General features: G+C 32.5%; 1 protein-coding gene across 1 annotated transcript in view; it reads left to right on the top strand.

The window, feature by feature from the left end:
• The window catches only part of LOC127738652 (ATP-dependent RNA helicase TDRD9-like), a 62083-nt gene that overhangs the window by 3880 nt on the left and 36903 nt on the right, over positions 1–21300 (top strand). The window contains exons 3-21 of the mRNA XM_052249976.1: positions 4398–4580; positions 6142–6363; positions 7153–7275; positions 7641–7880; positions 8387–8490; positions 10056–10114; positions 11344–11401; positions 12454–12538; positions 13965–14022; positions 14395–14499; positions 15337–15434; positions 16477–16608; positions 17000–17162; positions 17927–17990; positions 18341–18404; positions 18812–18910; positions 19715–19834; positions 20301–20408; positions 20909–21012. Coding sequence (XP_052105936.1) covers positions 4398–4580; positions 6142–6363; positions 7153–7275; positions 7641–7880; positions 8387–8490; positions 10056–10114; positions 11344–11401; positions 12454–12538; positions 13965–14022; positions 14395–14499; positions 15337–15434; positions 16477–16608; positions 17000–17162; positions 17927–17990; positions 18341–18404; positions 18812–18910; positions 19715–19834; positions 20301–20408; positions 20909–21012 — 2189 coding nt within the window. The remainder of the gene's footprint in view (positions 1–4397; positions 4581–6141; positions 6364–7152; positions 7276–7640; positions 7881–8386; positions 8491–10055; positions 10115–11343; positions 11402–12453; positions 12539–13964; positions 14023–14394; positions 14500–15336; positions 15435–16476; positions 16609–16999; positions 17163–17926; positions 17991–18340; positions 18405–18811; positions 18911–19714; positions 19835–20300; positions 20409–20908; positions 21013–21300) is intronic.

Below are 21300 nucleotides of genomic sequence, written 5' to 3' on the forward strand. Positions count from 1 at the left end.
CTCTTTCCCATATACAATATACATGAACTTTTATCTTTAAAAATCAAACTCAGTAATCATTGGTATATCTATGGTTGCAACAATGAGACGGTGATACACATTTTTTATTATCCGACTGCGTTGGTAATTCAGCAGTCCCCATCGACATAACTACACTTCCATTAGCCATGCGAAAACCACTACGTGCATTGGACAACACTGGCTTTACACTCTTGGACATGATATTATACATGGATGAGTTAAGGACACTAACAGTGGACCCGGTATCAATCAAACAATTCAATTTCATGTCATAACAGTGACAATTACAAAATGTACATATATTCTTTCAGAAAATATTTATCTGATTCAATTTTTCAAAATTATTGGATTCTTCAAAATCATATTTAGTTTCGGCTGAAACTTGGTCCTCAGTTTCAGCCACTAATAGTTTCCCCGACCAGTCATTTGGTCTGCCACTTTTCTTGGAATTAAGTTTTTAGTTCTGTTACCTTCAAACCTTTGGGATCGGTTATTCAATAGGGGAAATTCCCTTTTCAAATGACCGGAAACCCCACAATGGTAACAAGAAAAAGTTTTCTTATTTTTTTCTATTATTTTCTATTTTTGCAAGACGACCTGAAATGTCATCAACTTGTTCAGAAAAATAAATTTCCCTATTTAGATCAAAATTATCATTTTCATTTACAGCACAAACTAGCTTAATGCCGTGTTTACGTCTGTCATTTTGGAATGCTTCATATTCAAGAGCTACTTGAATAGCGTTATTAATACTTTTTGCTTTGGCCTGGAGAATAGCCCATTCCATGTCAACATCATTTAGGGAATCAATAAAACAATCGCATGCTAATTGTTCTTTAATCTCTATCGGAGCTGATGGATACGCTCATCTTACCAGACGTTTTATGCCTTGGTCTAACACAGGTATTTGTTCCGTGCGTCCGCGTATTTTACTTTTCATTTGAGCCCTGTACATTTCTGCTTGGTTTTCTGGTTGAAAACGAGACGCTAAGGCGGCTGTCAGTTGTATAAAATTGGTCCGCATCTCTGGTCTTAAATCGGTTAAAATACTTTGGGCGGTACCTCTTAAGCTAGTAGCTAGTTCTAAAGCTTTCTCTATGTCAGACCATTTGTTAATTGCTGCAATTAATTCAAACTGGACTAAATAGTCTTCCCAATTACCCTCCCCATCATAAAGTGCTGGTTTCTTTTTGTAGTATTTCATATTTTGTAAGTTTATATCATAATCACGCTCAAAATTTGGTTCATTGCTAATGCCAGCATAATTCATATTACTGGTCATTGAATCAGTACGGTGTTTATGGTCGGTCCCGTTAACCCCCACTCTGAATCGTCCGCGGGACGTCAAAGGTAATGCTTGGTACGTTGCCCCCTGATTATGGGGTACGCCCCGGTCCAAAGTCCTAGGTAAATCTCCCGAATCCCATCTACCCCGTCGGGCATCGGATTCACAAGACGTCGCGACTCGTCTTGTATTCCCGGAGTCTCCCTCAGCAGAACCCCCTGCTTTCTGACTCCAAAACCCATACCTAGACCCTCTGGCAGCATGGTCCGAAAGAGTCCTTGACTCTTCACCAAAATTCTGTTTTACCGTACGCGCTGCATTTTTTTCCAAATGCACAACCGTTGCCCTATTTGAAACTTCCGGGTTTTTCGCTTGGTCAATGGCCACTTTCCTTGATGGTGATAGATCCCCTGACAATGGCCTATTGTCAGTATGATGTATACCATCCTTTTCGTATCTATTCGTATTCTCTTGTGAGGGCCATTGATTTGGGCTCACTCTTATGCCTATCTCTCCGGTCGGCGTCAGATCATGGAAAATTTCAAAGGACCGAGATCGGGGGAGCACTGGTCTACCCTGGGCAGTTAACCTAGGTGTTTGAAATTTATTTTCCGCGCTATCCATTTTACTTATTTTTATTTATGTCTTATCTTAAATATAATTACACTTATTTAAAGAATATAAAAATGTTGGTACGTGCCTCCGCTGCCACCACTGTAACGAAAACCGAGCGGTCGGGCCTTAGTGTAAACTATACATATTTATCCCTTAGTGCGTTGCTATAAGAATGTGTTATGTTAGAATGAACGAGTATATAAAAAAATAAAAGTTATATCTGGTGACTCTTATTGGGTAGCGTGGACTCTGGTATCGTGGTACTATGTGGTACTCTGGTATTCTGAATACACACTGGTAAGGTTTGGTTCCTCTGGTAAGGTAATGACTCTGATATAAAAGGGTAGATAGGAGTATAGTTTTTTGTATGGTAACTCTCGATGTTTGTAAGAATAACAGACTCGTTAAATAAAAATCAACTTGTATTAACTTTAAGACGTATTAAATATCAACAATACATATAAATATTAAATAACTTAACAGTATTTTAGACTTACAGATAAATACTTTATTAACCTTCTATCGTGAATTAAAGAAAATGGATAGCGGAAAAATATACCCTGAAAGTTTACTTAGTGTAGTTTGGTAATCGGCAAATGGTAGATCAAATTCAATGCCAAAAGATAAAGTTTCTCTCGAGAAGTTATTCTCTAAATGCAACTTGGAAAGGAATTAACAAACCCACATTATACGGACGTCGTCTCCTCGGACATTGTAATAGTGTTGGCTGTCTGGTTACTACTTGGTCTGGTACATGGTATCTTTACGTATATCAAAATAATATGGAATTAACGTGTGTTACTTGCCCAGGGTAAAATCGTGCTGAAGACTTATCTGTATTCTCCGCCGTATTTATACTTAGGTAAACCAATTTACCGATTTGGTTTACCATTTACCATTTCGGAAAATACCTAAATTACCAAAACCGGAACTGGTGATTACCAAAATAGGTAATGACGTCATTGTACGTCATTTTAAGTACACAATGCACAGGTGTTCCTATGTAAAAACATAGGCAAGAATGATAAAAAGTTTTAGAGTTATCAATGTTTAAACATAGTTATACAAGAAATATATAATAAGAAAAGTCAATTATCGGTAAGATTTAAACAACGTCATCACACAATTTTAGGGGAAACAAGTTCTATTTCAGGGGACCCACATTTCGTTACAATATGCCTGTCTTAATCTTGACATTGGCTGTCTTTGGTCATATCTTCAATGATTTTGCCCTAAAGGGAATTTGACTTTGATTCCAGATCTTAGATAGTGTCTGTGTAGTTAAATAGAAAAACAAAGGATATGGGGTATCCATCCATGACATAAAATCAGAACATGCACACCAAAAAAAAACACACAATAAGCAAAGGAATTGTATACAATTTTTCTTAACTTTTTCCCATTTTAAGAGTTTGACATTTTGTAAGAAAGCTGTCTATTGTAGACCATACGGCCTCCTGTAATTGTCTGTTATTTTTTTGTTTCATGGGATAATTGTCTTGATAATGCATACCCTTCATTTCTACATGTTATATTTCTTTTAACTGATTTTTAGCTCACCGTTCCAAAGGAACGGTGAGCTTTTGCCATCACTTGGCGTCCGTTGTCGTCATTGTCCGTCGTCGTCCGTCTGGTGTAAACTATTCCAAACATCTTCTCCTCTGAAACTATTGAACCAATTCCAAATAAACTTGAGCTGAATGATTCTAAGGGTATCTAGAATAAAGTGTGTGTTTTATTTTCTGTTTCGTAAAAAAACATGGCCACCAGGGCTAAAAATAGAACGTAGGGGTAAAATGCAATTTTGGCTTATATCTCAAAAACCAAAGCATTTAGAGCTAATCTGATGAGAGGTAAACATGTATATTAGGCCAAGCTCTGTCAGCCCTGAAATTTTCAGATGAATCTTAACAACCCATTGTTGGATTGCTGCCACTTAATTGGTACTTTTAAGGAAATTTTGCAGATTTTGGTTATTATCTTGAATATTATTAATGATAAAGATAAACTGTGAACAGCAAAAATGTTCAGCAAAGTAAGATCTACAAATAAGTTCGATATCAAAAATTGTCAATTGTCCCCTTAAGGAGTTATTGCCCTTTAAAATCAATTTTTCACAATTTGTTCATTTAGTTTACTTACTTTAAAAAATCTTCTCCTTTGAAACTGCTGAATCAATTTGAGTTTCAGAGTATCTAATATAAATTTTGTATTTTATTTTCTTGTACGTCAAGAAACATAGCCACTATGGCTAAAATGAAACATAGGGGTAAAATGCATTTCTTTGATTTTGAAGAAAATATGACAGGTACAAAGAACATTTCAATGGAAGTTTTAAGCCATTCATTAATATATATTGAAAAGCAAAAATAATCATTGATGAAAGATTTAAGCAAAAAATTACAGGTGAGCGATTCAGGCTCTTCAGAGACTCTTGTTTTTATATTTAATGTATGTCTTTAACTTTTTATTGTAGACCAATAATGATTTTGTTGGACTTGGTGGTAAAATGGAGCATCTTGACCTGGAGTCCATAGTATCAGGATCTGTTGCAGTCCCTGATGATTTAGTTCCAGAAAATGCTACAGATGTCTATAACAGCTACAACTTTGACCATAGATATGATCAGAAGTTACCCATTACACAGTACAGGGACCAGGTAAAGGACATGGTTACTGTTAATCTTTAATTACCCAGCATGCAAAACTGAGACCAGATAGTAAGATATGATTACTGTTAATCTTAAATTACCCAGCATGCAAAACTGAGACCAGATAAGTAAGATATGGTTACTGTTAATCTCTAATTACCCAGTATGCAAAACTGAGACCAGATAAGTAGGATATGGTAACTGTTAATCTTTAATTACCCAGTATGCAAAACTGAGATCAGGTAAGAAGGATATAGTTACTGTTAATCTTTAATTACCCAGTATACAAAACTAAGACCCGGTAAGTAGGATATGGTGACTGTAATTGGCCTTGTATAGTTCGCATTGGCACATTGTCTCCAGTATGCAAAACTGAGACCAGATAAGTAGGATATGGTAACTGTTAATCTCTAATTACCCAGTATGCAAAACTGAGACCAGATAAGTAGGATATGGTAACTGTTAATCTTTAATTACCCAGTATGCAAAACTGAGATCAGGTAAGAAGGATATAGTTACTGTTAATCTTTAATTACCCAGTATGCAAAACTGAGACCAGATAAGTAGGATATGGTAACTGTTAATCTTTAATTACCCAGTATGCAAAACTGAGATCAGGTAAGAAGGATATTGTTACTGTTAATCATTAATTACCCAGTTTGCAAAACTAAGACCCGGTAAGTAGGATATGGTGACTGTAATTGGCCTTGTATAGTTCGCATTGGCACATTGTCTGCACCCCCCTCCCCTTCCTTTCTGGCCACAAAAAATCAGGAAACAAAAAGATTTGTTACTGGTCGAAAACATCTAATGAAACTCCAGTAATTTCAAATAGTGTGTGATTGTTTGCTGTATTTTCATGGAAAAACCTGTTTGCCATCATCAATAAGGATTTAAAAATGCTTTTAAATGTTTCTAGAAAACTTCACAAGTGTTAAAATTAATCAAATTCACACAAAAAATTCAATTGAGCAACTTGTGTGTTTTAACCGAAAGTTCAAATAGCACCTGTATATCAAAAATAGATACAGTGAGAATGTACTTAATAGATATCATTAGAATACGACTTTGAAAGTAAAACAGTTTCATCCTGAAGTAAAATAATGTTTAACATATCCATCACATTAATGTATGAAGGATCTGATGCTAAAACAAAACAGATGGGTCAGTATGAAACACCAAAACAAAACGAATAACTGATTACGTTTTGTAGTTTATACATCGTTCTGCAGAAGCTGACATATACACTTTTGTTATTCTGTTAACTTCAAGCAGATTTGTTTACTAATAATCAGAAGTTACTTCTATTCATACACAATGCAGTAACCAGATTAGTCCAACTATATTACTGAAAATAATTGAGCTAGTTACACAAAATATAAACTAGGTTAACATCAGTCACTTATATTATCCTTGATAAGGTGTAGAATAAAAATGTTAAATCCAAGGTAATGAGTTAGTATAAACTTGCTCATAACACAGTGTAAAAAAAACAGAACTGTATGATATAATGATCCATTTTTAGGTTACCAGAACTTGTTTTATCTGATTAAATTTTCTATGGTTATAGGTGTTGGCCACAATTGAGAGTAACCAAGTGACAGTTATTCAGGGGTCTACAGGATCAGGAAAGACAACTCAGGTCCCACAGTATATACTGGACCACTATGCTAGCATGGGGAAATACTGTAACATTATAGTGACCCAGCCTCGTAGAATAGCTGCTATGAGTATTGCCAGAAGAGTTTGTAGTGAAAGGAACTGGGATGTTGGAACCATATGTGGTTATCAAGTATGTAGAACTTGGCTATTATTTGAAGCAGCTTACTTATGTAATACATATCAGGGGCGGATCCAGTCTTTTTTCAAAAGGGGGGGTTCCAACCATATGTCCCAATTCAAAAGCATTGATCGTCAAATAAAAAGGGGGGTGTTCCAACCCCTGGAAACCCCCCCTTGGATCTGCCACTGCATATTATAATTTATAATTGAAAAAGAGAAAACATTTGATGATATATTAATTATTTAGCTGTGCAATATCAAAGAAAAAATGTTTGGATGGTGTTACTACTTTTACTGTTCTTGAGTTATGTCCCTTAATAAATGGAAAAATTGCTGAATTTGTTGTTTCTGTACTTTAACTTAAATTTGCCGCAACCAAATGTTCTGAAACTTTTACACAATGCTTATTACCACCAAACACAGATTAAGTTCAAATTTAGGTGACGTAACTTTCACCGTTCTTGAGTAATGTTCCTTTATGAATGGACAAATTGCTGTCAGAATTTGCGGTTTCCACTCTTACATTTCTTTGCCTCAACCAAATGTTATGAAATTTGCTAATCACTACCAAAAACAGATCAAGTTTAAATTTGGGTGGCGTCATTTTCACTGTTCTCAAGCCATGTCCCTTTATGAATTGAAAAACCGCTGAACTTGCCATATATTTACAAGTGTCCCATGACACATTTTTCTTCTATTTCAGGTCTATTTTTATGGACTTATATGCGATATCCTATCTTTAACAATAGATATAGGCCTGGTGTAAGTTGTAAAAACTATTTCTTAACTGTTATTATAGGTTGGTATGGACAGGACTGCTAATGAAGATACACGTTTACTGTATGTGACAACTGGAGTTCTTCTACGTAAACTTATCAAAACAAAGAATATGCTACAGTTTACACATGTCATACTGGATGAGGTAAGCTTGCAGGTTTTAATAAAATAAATATAACAATTTGAAATTTAAGACAATGAAATGAAAGATGAAAGATTTCCATCTTAAGTATTGGTGTTTGGAAAAGTATTAGATCAATTTCAAAATCTTTTAATGAATGGATATTAAACAACAGATTTTATCTGTGATGTAATAACATCAGCATTGTGACAAAGGAAATGTGCTGGAAAATTCACAAATGTGAACGTCATCCATACATGAAAGAGTTAGAAAATAAATGACAGAATCAAATTATGTCATTGTAATGTTATATATAATCAAATTGATAGATATCTTTGACATTCTGTTAACTTAGTATAAATTTCTGTAATTTTCCGTTCTTCTTTCAGGTTCACGAGCGAGATCAAGAAACAGACTTCTCATTGTTGATTGTCAGAAAGTTACTGCGGTCAAATTCTCGTCATGTCAAGGTTGTGATGATGTCTGCTACATTTGACTCTGACATGTTTGGCCAGTACTTTGCAGTACCTATTAGAGATAGGTTAGAACCAGCACCTGTTGTCTGTGTAGAAGGAAAGGCATACAATGTATCAGAATATTACGCTGATGATCTTACTCAGCTTGGAGAGGTAGGTTTAACTTTAATTCCCACAAACAAAAAAATATGTAATAAGGGATCGTTATACCTAACACAGATGAGGCTCAATGAGAGGGTATATGTATATTAATTGGCTCTTTCCTATAATTGTTACACCCCTTTTTCTACAATTGCTATTATACACCATCAAAACTAGATGAGGATTTCTCAGAATAAAAAACAAAAAAACTATGTTAAGAATTTAAACAAAAAACTCAGACTTTAGTTTTTGTTAGTGTTTTAGTTAAAAGACATCTAAGGCAGAACATGCAGAGTATAAGAGAAGATTTTTAGAATTAAAAATTCATGAAGAAGAATGACCAGCATACATCAAAATGGTGCAAGAAGACTATGTTATACAAGCATTTTTAATATGTTTTGAAATTTGTATTTACCTTTCTTGTAGCTCGTGCATAGAGGACAGTCATTAAACATTGTAAGCTTCTCTATCGCTTTACATATGTTCATTATGATTTATCATTCAATGTTTTATCTTAGATACCCCCATTAGATGAAACAAGACCAGAAATATCAGAGCAGGCCTACATTCTGGCTTGCAGACTTATACAGGAGTTTGATAATCTGGATATCAAAAAACAAGGGTAGGTCAAAAGTTTTAGGGGTAGGTTTTTGATGACTTTATGCATGACAACTGATATAAGATACATATTTAAAATGAAACATCTATTTGAGTTTGTGATTACAGTATAAAAATAAGGAGAAGTAGTATGATTGCCAATGAGACAACTATCCACCAAAGTTCAAATAAAGTGGATGTAAGCAATTATAAGACAACCATACGGCCTTCAACAATGAGAAAAACCCATACTGTATAGACACCTATAACAGGCCCCAAAATGAAAAATATGAAACTATTCAATTGAGAAAACTAATGGCCTAATTTATAACAAAACATTATACGAAAAACAAATATGACAGATGTGAACCAATGACAACCACTGAACTACAGGCTCTGGACTTGGGACAGGCACATAAGGTCATTTCTGATTTAGCGGTCAACATGTCTCTTTACTGAAAACTGAAATGTAAAACTGCAATGTTCTATTGATACATATTTTCTTGGTTTTTTATCGAGCCTTCAACTTTTGTCGAAAAAGCGAGACATAGCGATCCTACATTCCGTCGGCAGCGGCGGCGTTGTCCACAAATATTCACTCTGTGGTTAAAGTTTTTGAAATTTTAGTAACTTTCTTAAACTATCCTAGATTTCTACCAAACTTGGACAGAAGCTTGTTTATGATCATAAGATAATATTCAAAAGTAAATTTTGTAAAAAAAAAATTCCATTTTTTCCGTATTTTACTTGTAAATGGACTTAGTTTTTCTGCCAGGAAACATTACATTCACTCTGTGGTTAAAGTTTTTAAAATTTTAACAACTTTCTTAAACTATCTTGGATTTGTACCAAACTTAGACAGAAGATTGTTTAAGTTAAAAGCTAGTATCTAGAAGGAAATTTTGTTAAAATTTTGTTCAGTTTTTTCCGTATTTTACTTATAAATGGACTTAGTTTTTCTGCCAGTTAACATTACATTCACTCTGTGGTTAAAGTTTTTAAAATTTTAACAACTTTCTTAAAATATCTTGGATTTGTACCAAACTTGGACAGAAGATTGTTTAAGTTAAAAGCTAGTATCTAGAAGGAAATTTTGTTAAAATTTTGTTCCATTTTTTCCGTATTTTACTTATAAATGGACTTAGTTTTTCTTCCAGTTAACATTACATACAGTCTGCAGTTTAAGTTTTTAAAACATTTATTAGATTCATAAACTATCCTGGATTTTTACCAAACTTGGACAGAAGCTACTTACAATCAAAAGATAGTATAGAGAGGAATATTTTTATTATTTTTTTTCCTCATTTTTGTTGAGCCTGCGATTAACAGCAAAAGTAGGCGAGACACTGGGTTCCGCGGAACCCTTACGAATTTTGTATGTGACTGTTTTGAAAATAGGAAATATGATGGTATTTTCTTTATTGAGCCTTTATTATATAAGAGTAGAATAGTCTTAAACAAGCATATTTCCCTGTATAATATATAAATTTTCATGCAAAAAAATCTTGCATTTATTTAATATTAATTGTTATTTTCTATTGAATAGCAAAGTTTTTCATACTTTAATATTTTTTTATGTTTTCCTTTTAGAATAATTAAAGGAAATAAGTTTGCTCCATACAGAGGTACAGTTTTAGTGTTCTTACCTGGTAAGTGGAATTTAATAGGATAATAAGTACCGATTATCAGGTTGTCTGCCAATTGATATCGTAAAATATCAGCTGTGAGTCACAATATGAAGCTTTTTGTCTAGTGAGCGTAGCGAACGAGTTCAAAAAGGCTTCATATTGTGTCAAGCAGCTGATATTTTACAATATAAATATACAACCAACCAGATAATTGATTTATCAGGTTGTATTTGCGTATTTTGCATGATAGAAACTAGTGTTTTCTATGTTTCACCAGCAAACCGGAAGATGACTTGATGAGTTCGAGTCAAAATTATCAACGTTGGTTCATATAGTATGACGTCCGTGATATGTCCGGGTCAAAGTTATTAAGGCCAGGTCAACGTATTTGATGTCAGTAAGGCATGATATGCAATTTTATTAAGAGTTGTGCAGAGTGATATAGACAGTGGGACGACCGATAATGTGGTATATATATTGGAATATATGATTGCATAGAAGTCTGACGATTTTTCTGAAGAAAAAAAATACTCCCTTACTTTTTGTTTCACAATATAGTTCTTTCTAGACTTTTTTAAAAATACTCTGAGACAGTGAATTTGAAATTTTAATAAAAATTAAATAAAACCTATCAATTTCATGGTGCAAAAAATTATTAAAAAAGCTTTAATATATTACTTGTATAGAAGTGAAGTCCTGTGGTATTACATCATAAAAAGAAAATGGATTGATATTTTTTGTAAAGTTTATCATAATTAGATAGGTGAAGTACATAAATATAAAGTACTAGAATGCAGATCTGCCAACTGTCACGATTTAAGGGGGATCTCCCCCATGAGAGGTATTGACATGAATTTTTAAATTCTTTGTCACATAAACTGAGCACCTCAAAACAGGCATTCAAATGAGTTAAAAGGGTATTTAAGCACATACATACTCATTCAAACAATATGATAATAAAAGAGGAGCATTGGGTCCTCTTGCACTTAAAATTCCCCATGGAGATTTAGAAAAGTTGGCAGGTATGTAGAATTCTGTTACTGGAAACAATAGCTATGCTCATAATGTTAATTCATGAAGGATTTTTAGATTTACAATATATATTAGTGTTCGTAAAGTTGATAATTACAATATATCAAGTGTTTTTGAATATCATAAAAATTGCATATAAAATAGAACATTTTACATCTCTTAAGTTTAGTAGCTATAAGTCCATTCACTTACATTTTTTGTAATATAATTTATCACAGGTTATGCTGAAATTGAAAATATGCAGAAACTACTTAAACAGGTCGAAGATATTCATAAGTAAGTTCATCTACCTCGATTAATGTATAAAGATATTTATATAACTTAGCTTACATTTTAGAAAATATATCTGTGAAAAATGGATTTTTAGTTCTGTGATTTCAGTTGGGTACTCAAACATCTATGCCTGTATTCCATTAAGACAAAATGAAAATAGCATAGAGACTGTCTAAACAAATCATATATTTCTGTTCTCCATGCAATCAAAATTTTAAAGGTTTAACATACCATCTAGTTATCCTCAATTTTCTGTCCTGATATCTTCTTCATATTTGTTTTTGCCGAAAGGATTTTTGAAAATTGAGTTGGACGAATCGAATATAAGAAGTGGACTATACAATGTTGCCTATGTCTGAATTATTCACACTTTCCATAAACCTGTCAGTATAGTATCTTTAGTATAAACTTGCAGTAAAAGAAGATTCGATTACACAAGTTATGGCTTAATTAGTTTTCTTATTCCTTATCAGCCTTTTTGTGCCCCCGCCATAGCGGAGGGGCATTAAGTTTTACCCTTGTCCGTCCGTACGCCCCAAAGTTGGTTTCCGTTCTCTAACTTAAGTTTGCCTCAACCAAATTTTATGAAACTTATACACAATGCTCATTACCACAAAACACAGATCAAGTTTGAATTTTGGTGGCGTCACTTTAACTGTTCTAGAGTTATGCCCCTTTACAAATGGAAAAATTGCTGAATTTTTCGTTTCTGTTCTCTAACTTTAGTTTGCCTTAACCAATTGTTATGAAACTTATACACAATGCTTACTACCACAATATACAGATCAAGTTTGAATTTTGGTGGTGTCACTTTTACCGTTCTAGAGTTATGCCCGTTTTCAAATGGAAAAATCGCTGAATTTTTTCGTTTCTGTTCTCTAACTTAAGTTAGCCTCAACCAAATGTTATGAAACTTATACACAATGCTTATTACCACAAAATACAGATCAAGTTTGAATTTTGGTGGTGTCACTTTTATTTGCATATATATTGAAATAGAGTTCTATAGCAATTATACAAATCACACATAAATAATATTAGTTTTGTATTTTCAGTCTTGTCATATACCCTCTACATTCCTCCATAACTTTAGAGGAACAGTCTAGAGTTTTCAGAATGCCAGAAGAAGGTGAAAGAAAGGTAAAAAGATGTTGTCGAAGAAAATAATTGTAGGAATTAATATATTATAAAAGGGATTAGAACATTTTATTATAAAAAAAATACCAAAAAGTTTCTAGTCCTTCTGGTTGATTGATGTTTTGCAAATTTTATTGTGTCATGCTGGAGTTAATTACATTGAATTAATGAAATATGATCAAAGATAATTTAGATTGAAAGAATTAAGTAGATTTTTTGTAATCCATTTTCATTGGTTGTGGCTAATATTATAAATGTCTTTATGCAACTGATTCTCATTATCAGTAGTCACAAAAGAAATGGGGTACACACATTTTTTGTGTAAGTTATATTATCAAAGATGAATAAATACTTATTATTGTACTCAATTTTATACTTAAAATTAGTTCACCCCAGTGTTTTGGGAATTAATTCTGCCCAATCTTTAGTTTCTATATAGTGTTTTGGTGTCTGTTCCTTGCTTTGTCTTTTTCTCATTGTCCATAGTGTTGTCTGTCATTCTTTGGCTTGGTTTTTTATGCCCCTGCGGTAGTGGAGGGGGAATTAAGTTTTACCCTTGTCTGTCTGTACGTCCGTCCATATGCCCCAAAGTTGGTTTCCGTTCTCTTACTTAAGTTTGCCTCAACTAAATGTTATGATACTTATACACAATGCTTATTACCACATAATACAGATCAAGTTTGAATTTTGGTGGTGTCACTTTAACAGTTCCAGAGTTATGCCCGTTTACAAATGGAAAAATTGCTGAATTTTTCGTTTCTGTTCTCCAACTTAAGTTTACCTGAACCAAATGTTATGAAACTAATACACAATGCTTATTACCAAAAAATATAGATCAAGTTTAAATATTGGTGGCATCATTCTTACTGTTCTAGAGTTATGCCCCTTTACAAATGGAAAAATTGCTGAATTTTTCGTTTCTGTTCTCTAACTTAAGTTTGCCTCAACCAAATGTTATGAAACTTGTACACAATACTCAGATCAAGTACAAATTTCGGTAGCGTCACTTTTACCGTTCTTCAGTTATGTCCCTTTATAACTTTATATGATATGCAAGCGGGGGCATCATCTGTGGCCCATGGACACATTCCCCATTTATTTGTTCTTACTTTTTATTGAAGATTTTTTTTCTCTTTGATGCAACAAGTAAGATTCATATATAGATACCCTCCTTCCTTTTGAGATACATCAATTTTATGCTTTTAACAAAGTTTTTAGACAGGAAATCGCCAGTGGGATTCCAAGTTCATGTAGAATTGTGTATCGATTCTGTTCGTTATAGCAGTCACATGGTCATTTTAAGCTTTTGTATTATTAAATAATAAAATGATTAGTAACCATATCAAATATTCTGTACCAATTTCATGGTAAAATATATTTTGTGCAAATACATAACTGAGATAATTGTTTATTATGTTTTACATTTTAGATTATTTTATCTACCAACATTGCAGAAAGTTCCATCACAGTTCCTGATATTAAATATGGTAAGTAGCCATTGAAAATTATAGATATAGATCACATGATAAAATTTAAAGGAATATGATATTTTTTTGTCTAACATACATAACATAGTTACATTACCAATATGAAGGTTAAATGCCCAGAAGGTAGAAAGGTGAGGATAACATTAATATATGATAATATTTGGGGTAGTCTTTTTCACAAAATAATATTGAAAGTTGCTTTCAGCTGTAAAGCCATATCAGTTTGTGAAAGTGAAAGCAAAATGTTTTGTTAACCTGGCAACAGTATATAAATTTCTAAAGATTTACAGTGTAGTTCTTTGGAAAATTAAATACATGTATGATATATTATATTAGCTTGTCATTTGAACAGCAGTTTTACATGTTTTTCAGTGATTGACTTTTGTCTAACAAAGAGCTTAGTAAGTGATCCAGACACAAACTACACCAGTCTACAATTGGAATGGGCTTCTAGAGCTAACTGTACCCAGAGAAAAGGTAAATGGGTCACAAGTCTATCAAAAGAACTTCAAGTTGAATATGTGTCAATCTACTCAGGGCAATATTTGGTCATCCATAAGGAGATTTCACAGCATCCATCACCAGTTGGTTGACCATTTACAAAAGTGTTACCATTAGGACTAAGCATATTTTTTTAAATCATTAAGTTTTCCGTTATATAGAATACTAAATAATGATAAATTCTTTATATTAAAAGAGTAAACACAGTCGGTTACAGTAAAGTGTAAGCAAGTATTTTTAATTTAATGAAAATTGAAACCAACAGACACTGTGAACCAACTAATTTTCGCGAGTGTTTTATTTTCATGAGACTTGAGTAGAAAAATTATGCAAGTAGAAATCATAGTGAATATTTAAAACAGATCTTTCCTTATTTAACTACATTAATTTAATTTGAAAATCATGAAATAAAATTGCTGTGAAGTGGTCTAGAAAGGGCTAAACACAAAATAAAGTATACATGAAAATAAGTTGGTTTACAGTTTAGCAGTTTTCAAAGCTTTTTGAGACTTGTGTTTACAAGTTCCATATTTATAGCCAAAAAATTGAAAATTTCACATTGGGTGATAAATTTTAACCATAATGAACCACTTGTATAAATTTTTATCAAAACATAATGCAGTTTAACAATCAGCTTTTGCATTTGGTCCAGTTGATTACACTGGATGAAAATTAGTGAGTTTTATCTATGGACCCCAATCAAAGATTTGTCACAAGATTCAGAACTGAAAAACCAAACATTTTTTAAGTAGTGGGCCTGGATTAAACTGATGTGTGTTTCTATTGGCACTCAGACTTAAATATCATTTTCAGGAAGAGCTGGTCGAGTGTCAGATGGTAGAGTATATAGAATGATAACAAGATTCTTTTGGGAGACTTACATACCTGATTATGGAATACCAGAGATGCAGGTACTAAAAAATAATAACCAGGGCATTTTTGTTATATGACCATGAATTTTTAAAAGTGATATGGATCTTCACATTGATAAGAGTTGAATAAAAACAAGGCATTAAGCCACCAACAACATTATACAGAATCAGTGCTTAGTTTTGAGCAAGAGTTATACGTATTGATAAGGATTATTTTATAAATGCCTGAAATATTTGTAACTGGACATAAGGAGATGTGGTATGATTTCCACTGAGACTTATCCACCAGAGACCAATGATATAAACAACTACAGTATAGTATGCCTTTACAGCTCTTTTCATAATGCTAGCAAGACAAATGTTTGTTTGGCTTGTTTGCTTTGTTTGTATCAATGTTTGCTCAAGCATTGTAATTACGATTGACATCTGCAGACAATATAAGTAGGCGGAGTTAAACCTGTGTAAAGGTAAATTTGATTATTTGATAATGTCCAATCAAATTTAAATATAATGTATGCAAGTTTAAATCCACCTTTTTATGTTGTTTTCAGATGTCAATCTTAATTACAATGCTTGAGCAAACATTGATACAAACAAAGCAAACAAGCCAAACAAACCTTTGCCTTGCTAGCATTATGAAAAGAGCTGTAAAGGCAAGAGGATGGCAAATGTGAAACAATTTCAAAAGAGAAAACCAATGGCCTGATTTATGCTAAAAACAATAAACAAAAAACATTTATGGCAGACAGCAACTGGTGACAACCACTGGATTTCAAGCTCCTTGTTTTGGACAGGCACATAGAATGTGGTGAAGTTAAATATGTTTGTGACGGCTCAATCCTTCCCTAGCCTGGAACAGTGGTATAACAGTACAGCAATAAAACAAATTGTAAAAATAAGTTAAAAAGGAGTTTCACTGATCATGATATCAGTACAAATATATAAGCACAAAAAACAACTAACTTGAGCAGACTTTTAAAAACATTTACTGAAAACAACTTTTTATTGTGCCCACAGAGGTTTAAACAAAATATATTGTTCTATACCCAATTTGACTTAGTATTGTTTTCTTTAATTTTAGAGATGTCCATTGGAGCAGTTGATATTACAAGTGAAGCTGTTGGATCTTGGTCAGCCCAAGGCTATATTGGCATTAGCTCTGACACCACCAAACCTTAATGACATTGAGAAAACCATACTTCTATTGAAAGAGGCAAGTAGTTTTGAATTACCTGAAGAATTTCTACAAAAATAAATAGATAAAGATTTAAGAATCCTTCTATAGTTTAGAGATAAATCTTGTCAGGACCTTTGAGATCCATAAGTTTAAAAAAAGTCAAAGCTGTTAATAAACAAAGACAGATATATATACCCAAGAATATGGATAAGATTTCTAGTTTGATAAAAAAAAAATTGAGCAGAATTTAACAAATAATTCATGGCCAGTGGAAAGGGACCTTCATAATCACAATTAATTGGATTAGATTTTTTGAAATTTCGTTGTCCCTTTCACACTATCAAATGAAATTCATCGAGATATGATTATTTTTACACACAGACCTGTGTTAAATATTTATAGATATATGAATTTAATCTGTATTTAGGTTGGTGCATTATCTGCTCCATCTACAGGTGTTAAAAATCCATATGATGGCCAGCTGACATTTGTAGGACGTGTCTTAGCAGAACTTCCTGTTGACATACGAATTGGTAAACTCTTGATGTTAGGTCATGTGTTTGGACTACTGGAAGAATGCTTGATCATTGGTAAGTTTATAGATTTAGAGTTTCTTTGCTTGCATCGTTGCATGTAATATTGTAAACTTGATTCAAAATAAGAAGTTCAGTAACATACAGTGCATTGCAGAGGTAAATATGCTGATAGCTTAAAGTTATACAAGAAATGAACTGCAGAGATCTGTAATTAGAATTTTATTATACCCCCGCTTTAAAAAAGTGGGGGTATACTGTTTTACCTCTGTCTGTCCGTTCGTCCATCTGTCCCATGAATATTTTTCGTCGCATCTTTCTCAGGAACTACATCATAAGGATTTCTGAAATTTGGTTTCAGGGTTTATATAAGTCAGCTATACCGTGTGATGCGTTTTCAGATTCATCACTCAACATCTTCCTGTTTACAAAAATATTTGGGCGGGGGTATCATCAGTGAGCAGTAGCTCGCAGTTTCACTTGTTATTTTCAGCATAATTATGCCACATCTCACAGAGTAGGTGGTATACTGCAATCACCTCATTGGTCCATAGGTCAGTTTATTCGTCTGTGACTTTGTAACATATCTTTTAGCTTTTGTATTTGTTTTATTATTTGGTTGAATTGTACTGAGTTAGGAATTTTCAGATCTGCCAGGCAGTCATACTGTGAATTTCTATAATACACACGAAGAATAAAATTTTTCTTCAATGTAGCAAGTTTGTGTTAAATATGCGCAACATCGCAAGCAACTGCGTATTCAGTATACATTAACAATCATTTTATAATCAGTCACAGCAGTATTTGTTATTGTTTTGTAGGTGCAGCTCTGTCTCTAAAGTCTTTGTTTTCCAAGCCATTCAGGGAACATCTGAATTCCTTCAAGTAAGTTCTCAATTCAGTAATGATATCAATTAAAATGATTGAATACCAAGTATCTCTCTTTCATGAACTGCAGCCTTATCAATCAGTCAGAAAATAGTTTATTATGTAAACTTTAAAAAACTTGCAACATGTTCAAAGTGTGTTTTTATATAGTTTGAATATAATACATGTATCCTTTTGCAGTTTTACTTTTTTTCTTGACAAACATAATGTTTGATTAGTTTTTAATAATAGAATAATGTGTGCATATTTTATTTGTTTTTGTTGTTAGTTTGCTGTTTGGTATATTTTGATCTCCACATTTTTCTGATTTTCAAAGTAGTGATGCCTAATTAAAGATTTTTTTTCAGGCACAAACTAGATTGGTCCCATGGTTCACTCAGTGATCAGCTTACAATACTCAATGCTTACCAGGTATGTTCACATTCAGATGTGGTAAATTCTTTTAAAGTATTGTAAAAAGTTGCAAATTTTTGTGAGGAGGTTATTTTTTGCTAATTTTGCAGTAAAGTTAAAGTAGTAAATTATCACATCTGCAAATTTAATCTTAATTGAATCTCTAATCTTGGACAATAAAAAACAATTTGCTGTTAGATAAAACAAAAAGTTGATAATTAAGTTTGTAGAAATAAAAGCTTTGTCCCTAGTTTGTTAGCAATTTTTTTATACTATGAGTAACTACTGGACATATTTAGAATTCATGCTATTTAATGTTTATTTCAGTGTAATTTGGAAAAAAAATTATGTTTATAGACTTTTCTCAATAGTTTTATCCTATCCACATTACACACATGTTTTCACAGTAATAATTTATAAAACAGGAATGGGAAAGACTAACCAACATGAATGGATTTAGATCTGGGCAGAATGAAGTTAAATGGGGTAAAATGCATTACTTACAAGTCAGACGTCTGAGAGAGGTGAGACTACTTGCTAAGTATATGACTATTAACCTAAAGATATGTCACTGAAAATGAAGTATATAGATATTGCTTAGAATAAATGATAATATGATTATCATTATGGCAATGAAAAGTCCATTTGGTGGATAGGAATAGGTTCAAATCTTTCAAAGTGAAAGATAATTAATGACAAGATTTCAGACTGTAAGCATACTCAATAAGCAGATATCAAGGTTTTTTAGATTCCAAATTTACTCCCATGTTCATATACATATTTTATCTGAACAGTTCATTGAGTAGGTATGTAAAATATTGTAATTTTGAAGAATATTTTTTCATACAATATATAGGGAAATGTTTTGAACACTTAACAGCACTTAACCAAATTGTCTGGACTTTAATAGTGCTTAAACAAGAGTGTCCATAAAATATTTTAGGGTAGGCAATAGAATTTAGGGAAAGTTGTGAGTTAAGAAACAAAAATATTTGTTTCTTTTAGCTTAACAGCATACTATTCTGCAAATTTACAGTTCTAAAGAGAATAATTCAATGTTAATTGATTTTCAAAAAGAATGCCACCATTCTGAATTCCTGATGCATATTTAAAGGACATATTCGGTTGAAAAAATACTAGTCATTTATTATGAAGCATATTCTTTTTCAAATCTTAAAAATATTAAATCATCATGTTAATTGTGCATGTAACCAGGCTGCCACACATTATGAGTTTAATTATTGATTCTTAGCCTATACTTGAATATTTGTAACTTTACTCAAGCACTAATTAATGAATTCTAAATCAACTTTGTATTTAACTTACAGACAAGGGAGTTAATAAAGGATCTTGAAATGAGGCTGAATAATTTCAACATACAGAAACACAGGACAACTCCTAACTATAAGAAGAAGTACAAACCAGATCAGGAGAGACTATTGTTGAAGGTACTATTGTTTTCTGGTTATCAATATTCATCAAAGAAAGTGGATTGAAAAAGCCCTTTTCTTTGAATATTTAGTTTTTATTATGAAGTCAAGTGTCATGACAATAGATTATGTTCAGCAATTAAAAAAAAAGGGGAGCTAAGCTTGTGAATTTTACCAACCACTACTGAAAACTTGTAAAAGATCAAAATGGACAATTAAAGACAACATCTTCTTCACCTTGCAGATAGTTTGCACTTGCACTTACTTTTTTTTTTTATTAGAAATAATGTGTCATAGATACTTTTTTTGATAATCTAATGTGAATGTGAGGAGAAGACAATTCACATTAGAATTACTAAAACAGACCTCTGTGCGTCATCCAATGGCTTTTAACGATGAACAAGTTTGCAAATCATATCTCAAGAACCAAATTGTCCACAATCAATGTGTTATTTGTTGTGACAAATATCTTTTTGTTTTATAGCTGGTCATGTGTGGAGCTTTTTATCCCAATTATTTCTTGAAAGGAGAAATAGATGAAGAGGATGCTGTTCGAATGATGTCTGGTCATGATCCATTGGAAACAGTCATGGTAATGCTTATGTTTGTGTATTACAACATAACAGAAATTGCACCATTCTTGCAGACTAAGTTAAAAAAAAAATAAATATATAGATTCTGTTTTGTCTCAAAAGTCATGGAGGCAAGACTTAGTTTAAGAGGAATCACTTATGGATCAATTATATTTGGTATTTATTTGTTTAAGCATTAGCACATCTTAATTCCATGTTGATTATTTGGCCTAGCCCCTCCAGTCAAGGTTCATTGATTAACATACTTGAAATGTTGAATAAATGTGAATTGTGAACCAGAAGGATCCAGAAAATATAGCTAAATCATCTGAAATCATCTTAAGGACTTATAAGTAATAAAATAATGGATATTATATACATTTTTGTTCATTTATGTATTATTCACAATTGCAAAAGTATATTTTATATATTATGTATTAATGTATTGTTGGCTAACCAGGGAGTAAATAAGCCTTTGTCAATTAGTTCAGATCTTTAGAAAACATTTGTTTATCTACAGGTAAAAGGTTTGCCAGCTAACCAGGGTAGTCTCTACAAACAAGCTTTGGAAGATCAGTTTAGATCTATTTCTCCTCATCCTACTGCTTATTTTGAGGAAACAAGGTAAAATATTAAGTTTTTGACATATTGATGCTGTCAGGCAACTGATATTAAGTTTCCATACAGCTTAACCTTGTATGCTAAATTGACCATGACATGATCAGTATGAACTTTTAAACCATATCTATAAAAAAAGTATTTGTGGTTGCCCTGAACTGTTAAGTTTTACTGAAACAGTTTATGCATATAGCCACATATAGATGTAGTAAACAGGAATTTGAATATGATTTGTTCAAATAAATGGAAGACATTACTAAGCTCAATTTGATTAAAATCTATAAATCTCTAAAT

This window comes from Mytilus californianus, unplaced genomic scaffold, assembly GCF_021869535.1.
Source record: "Mytilus californianus isolate M0D057914Y unplaced genomic scaffold, xbMytCali1.0.p SCAF_4, whole genome shotgun sequence".
NCBI classification, from domain to species: domain Eukaryota; kingdom Metazoa; phylum Mollusca; class Bivalvia; order Mytilida; family Mytilidae; genus Mytilus; species Mytilus californianus.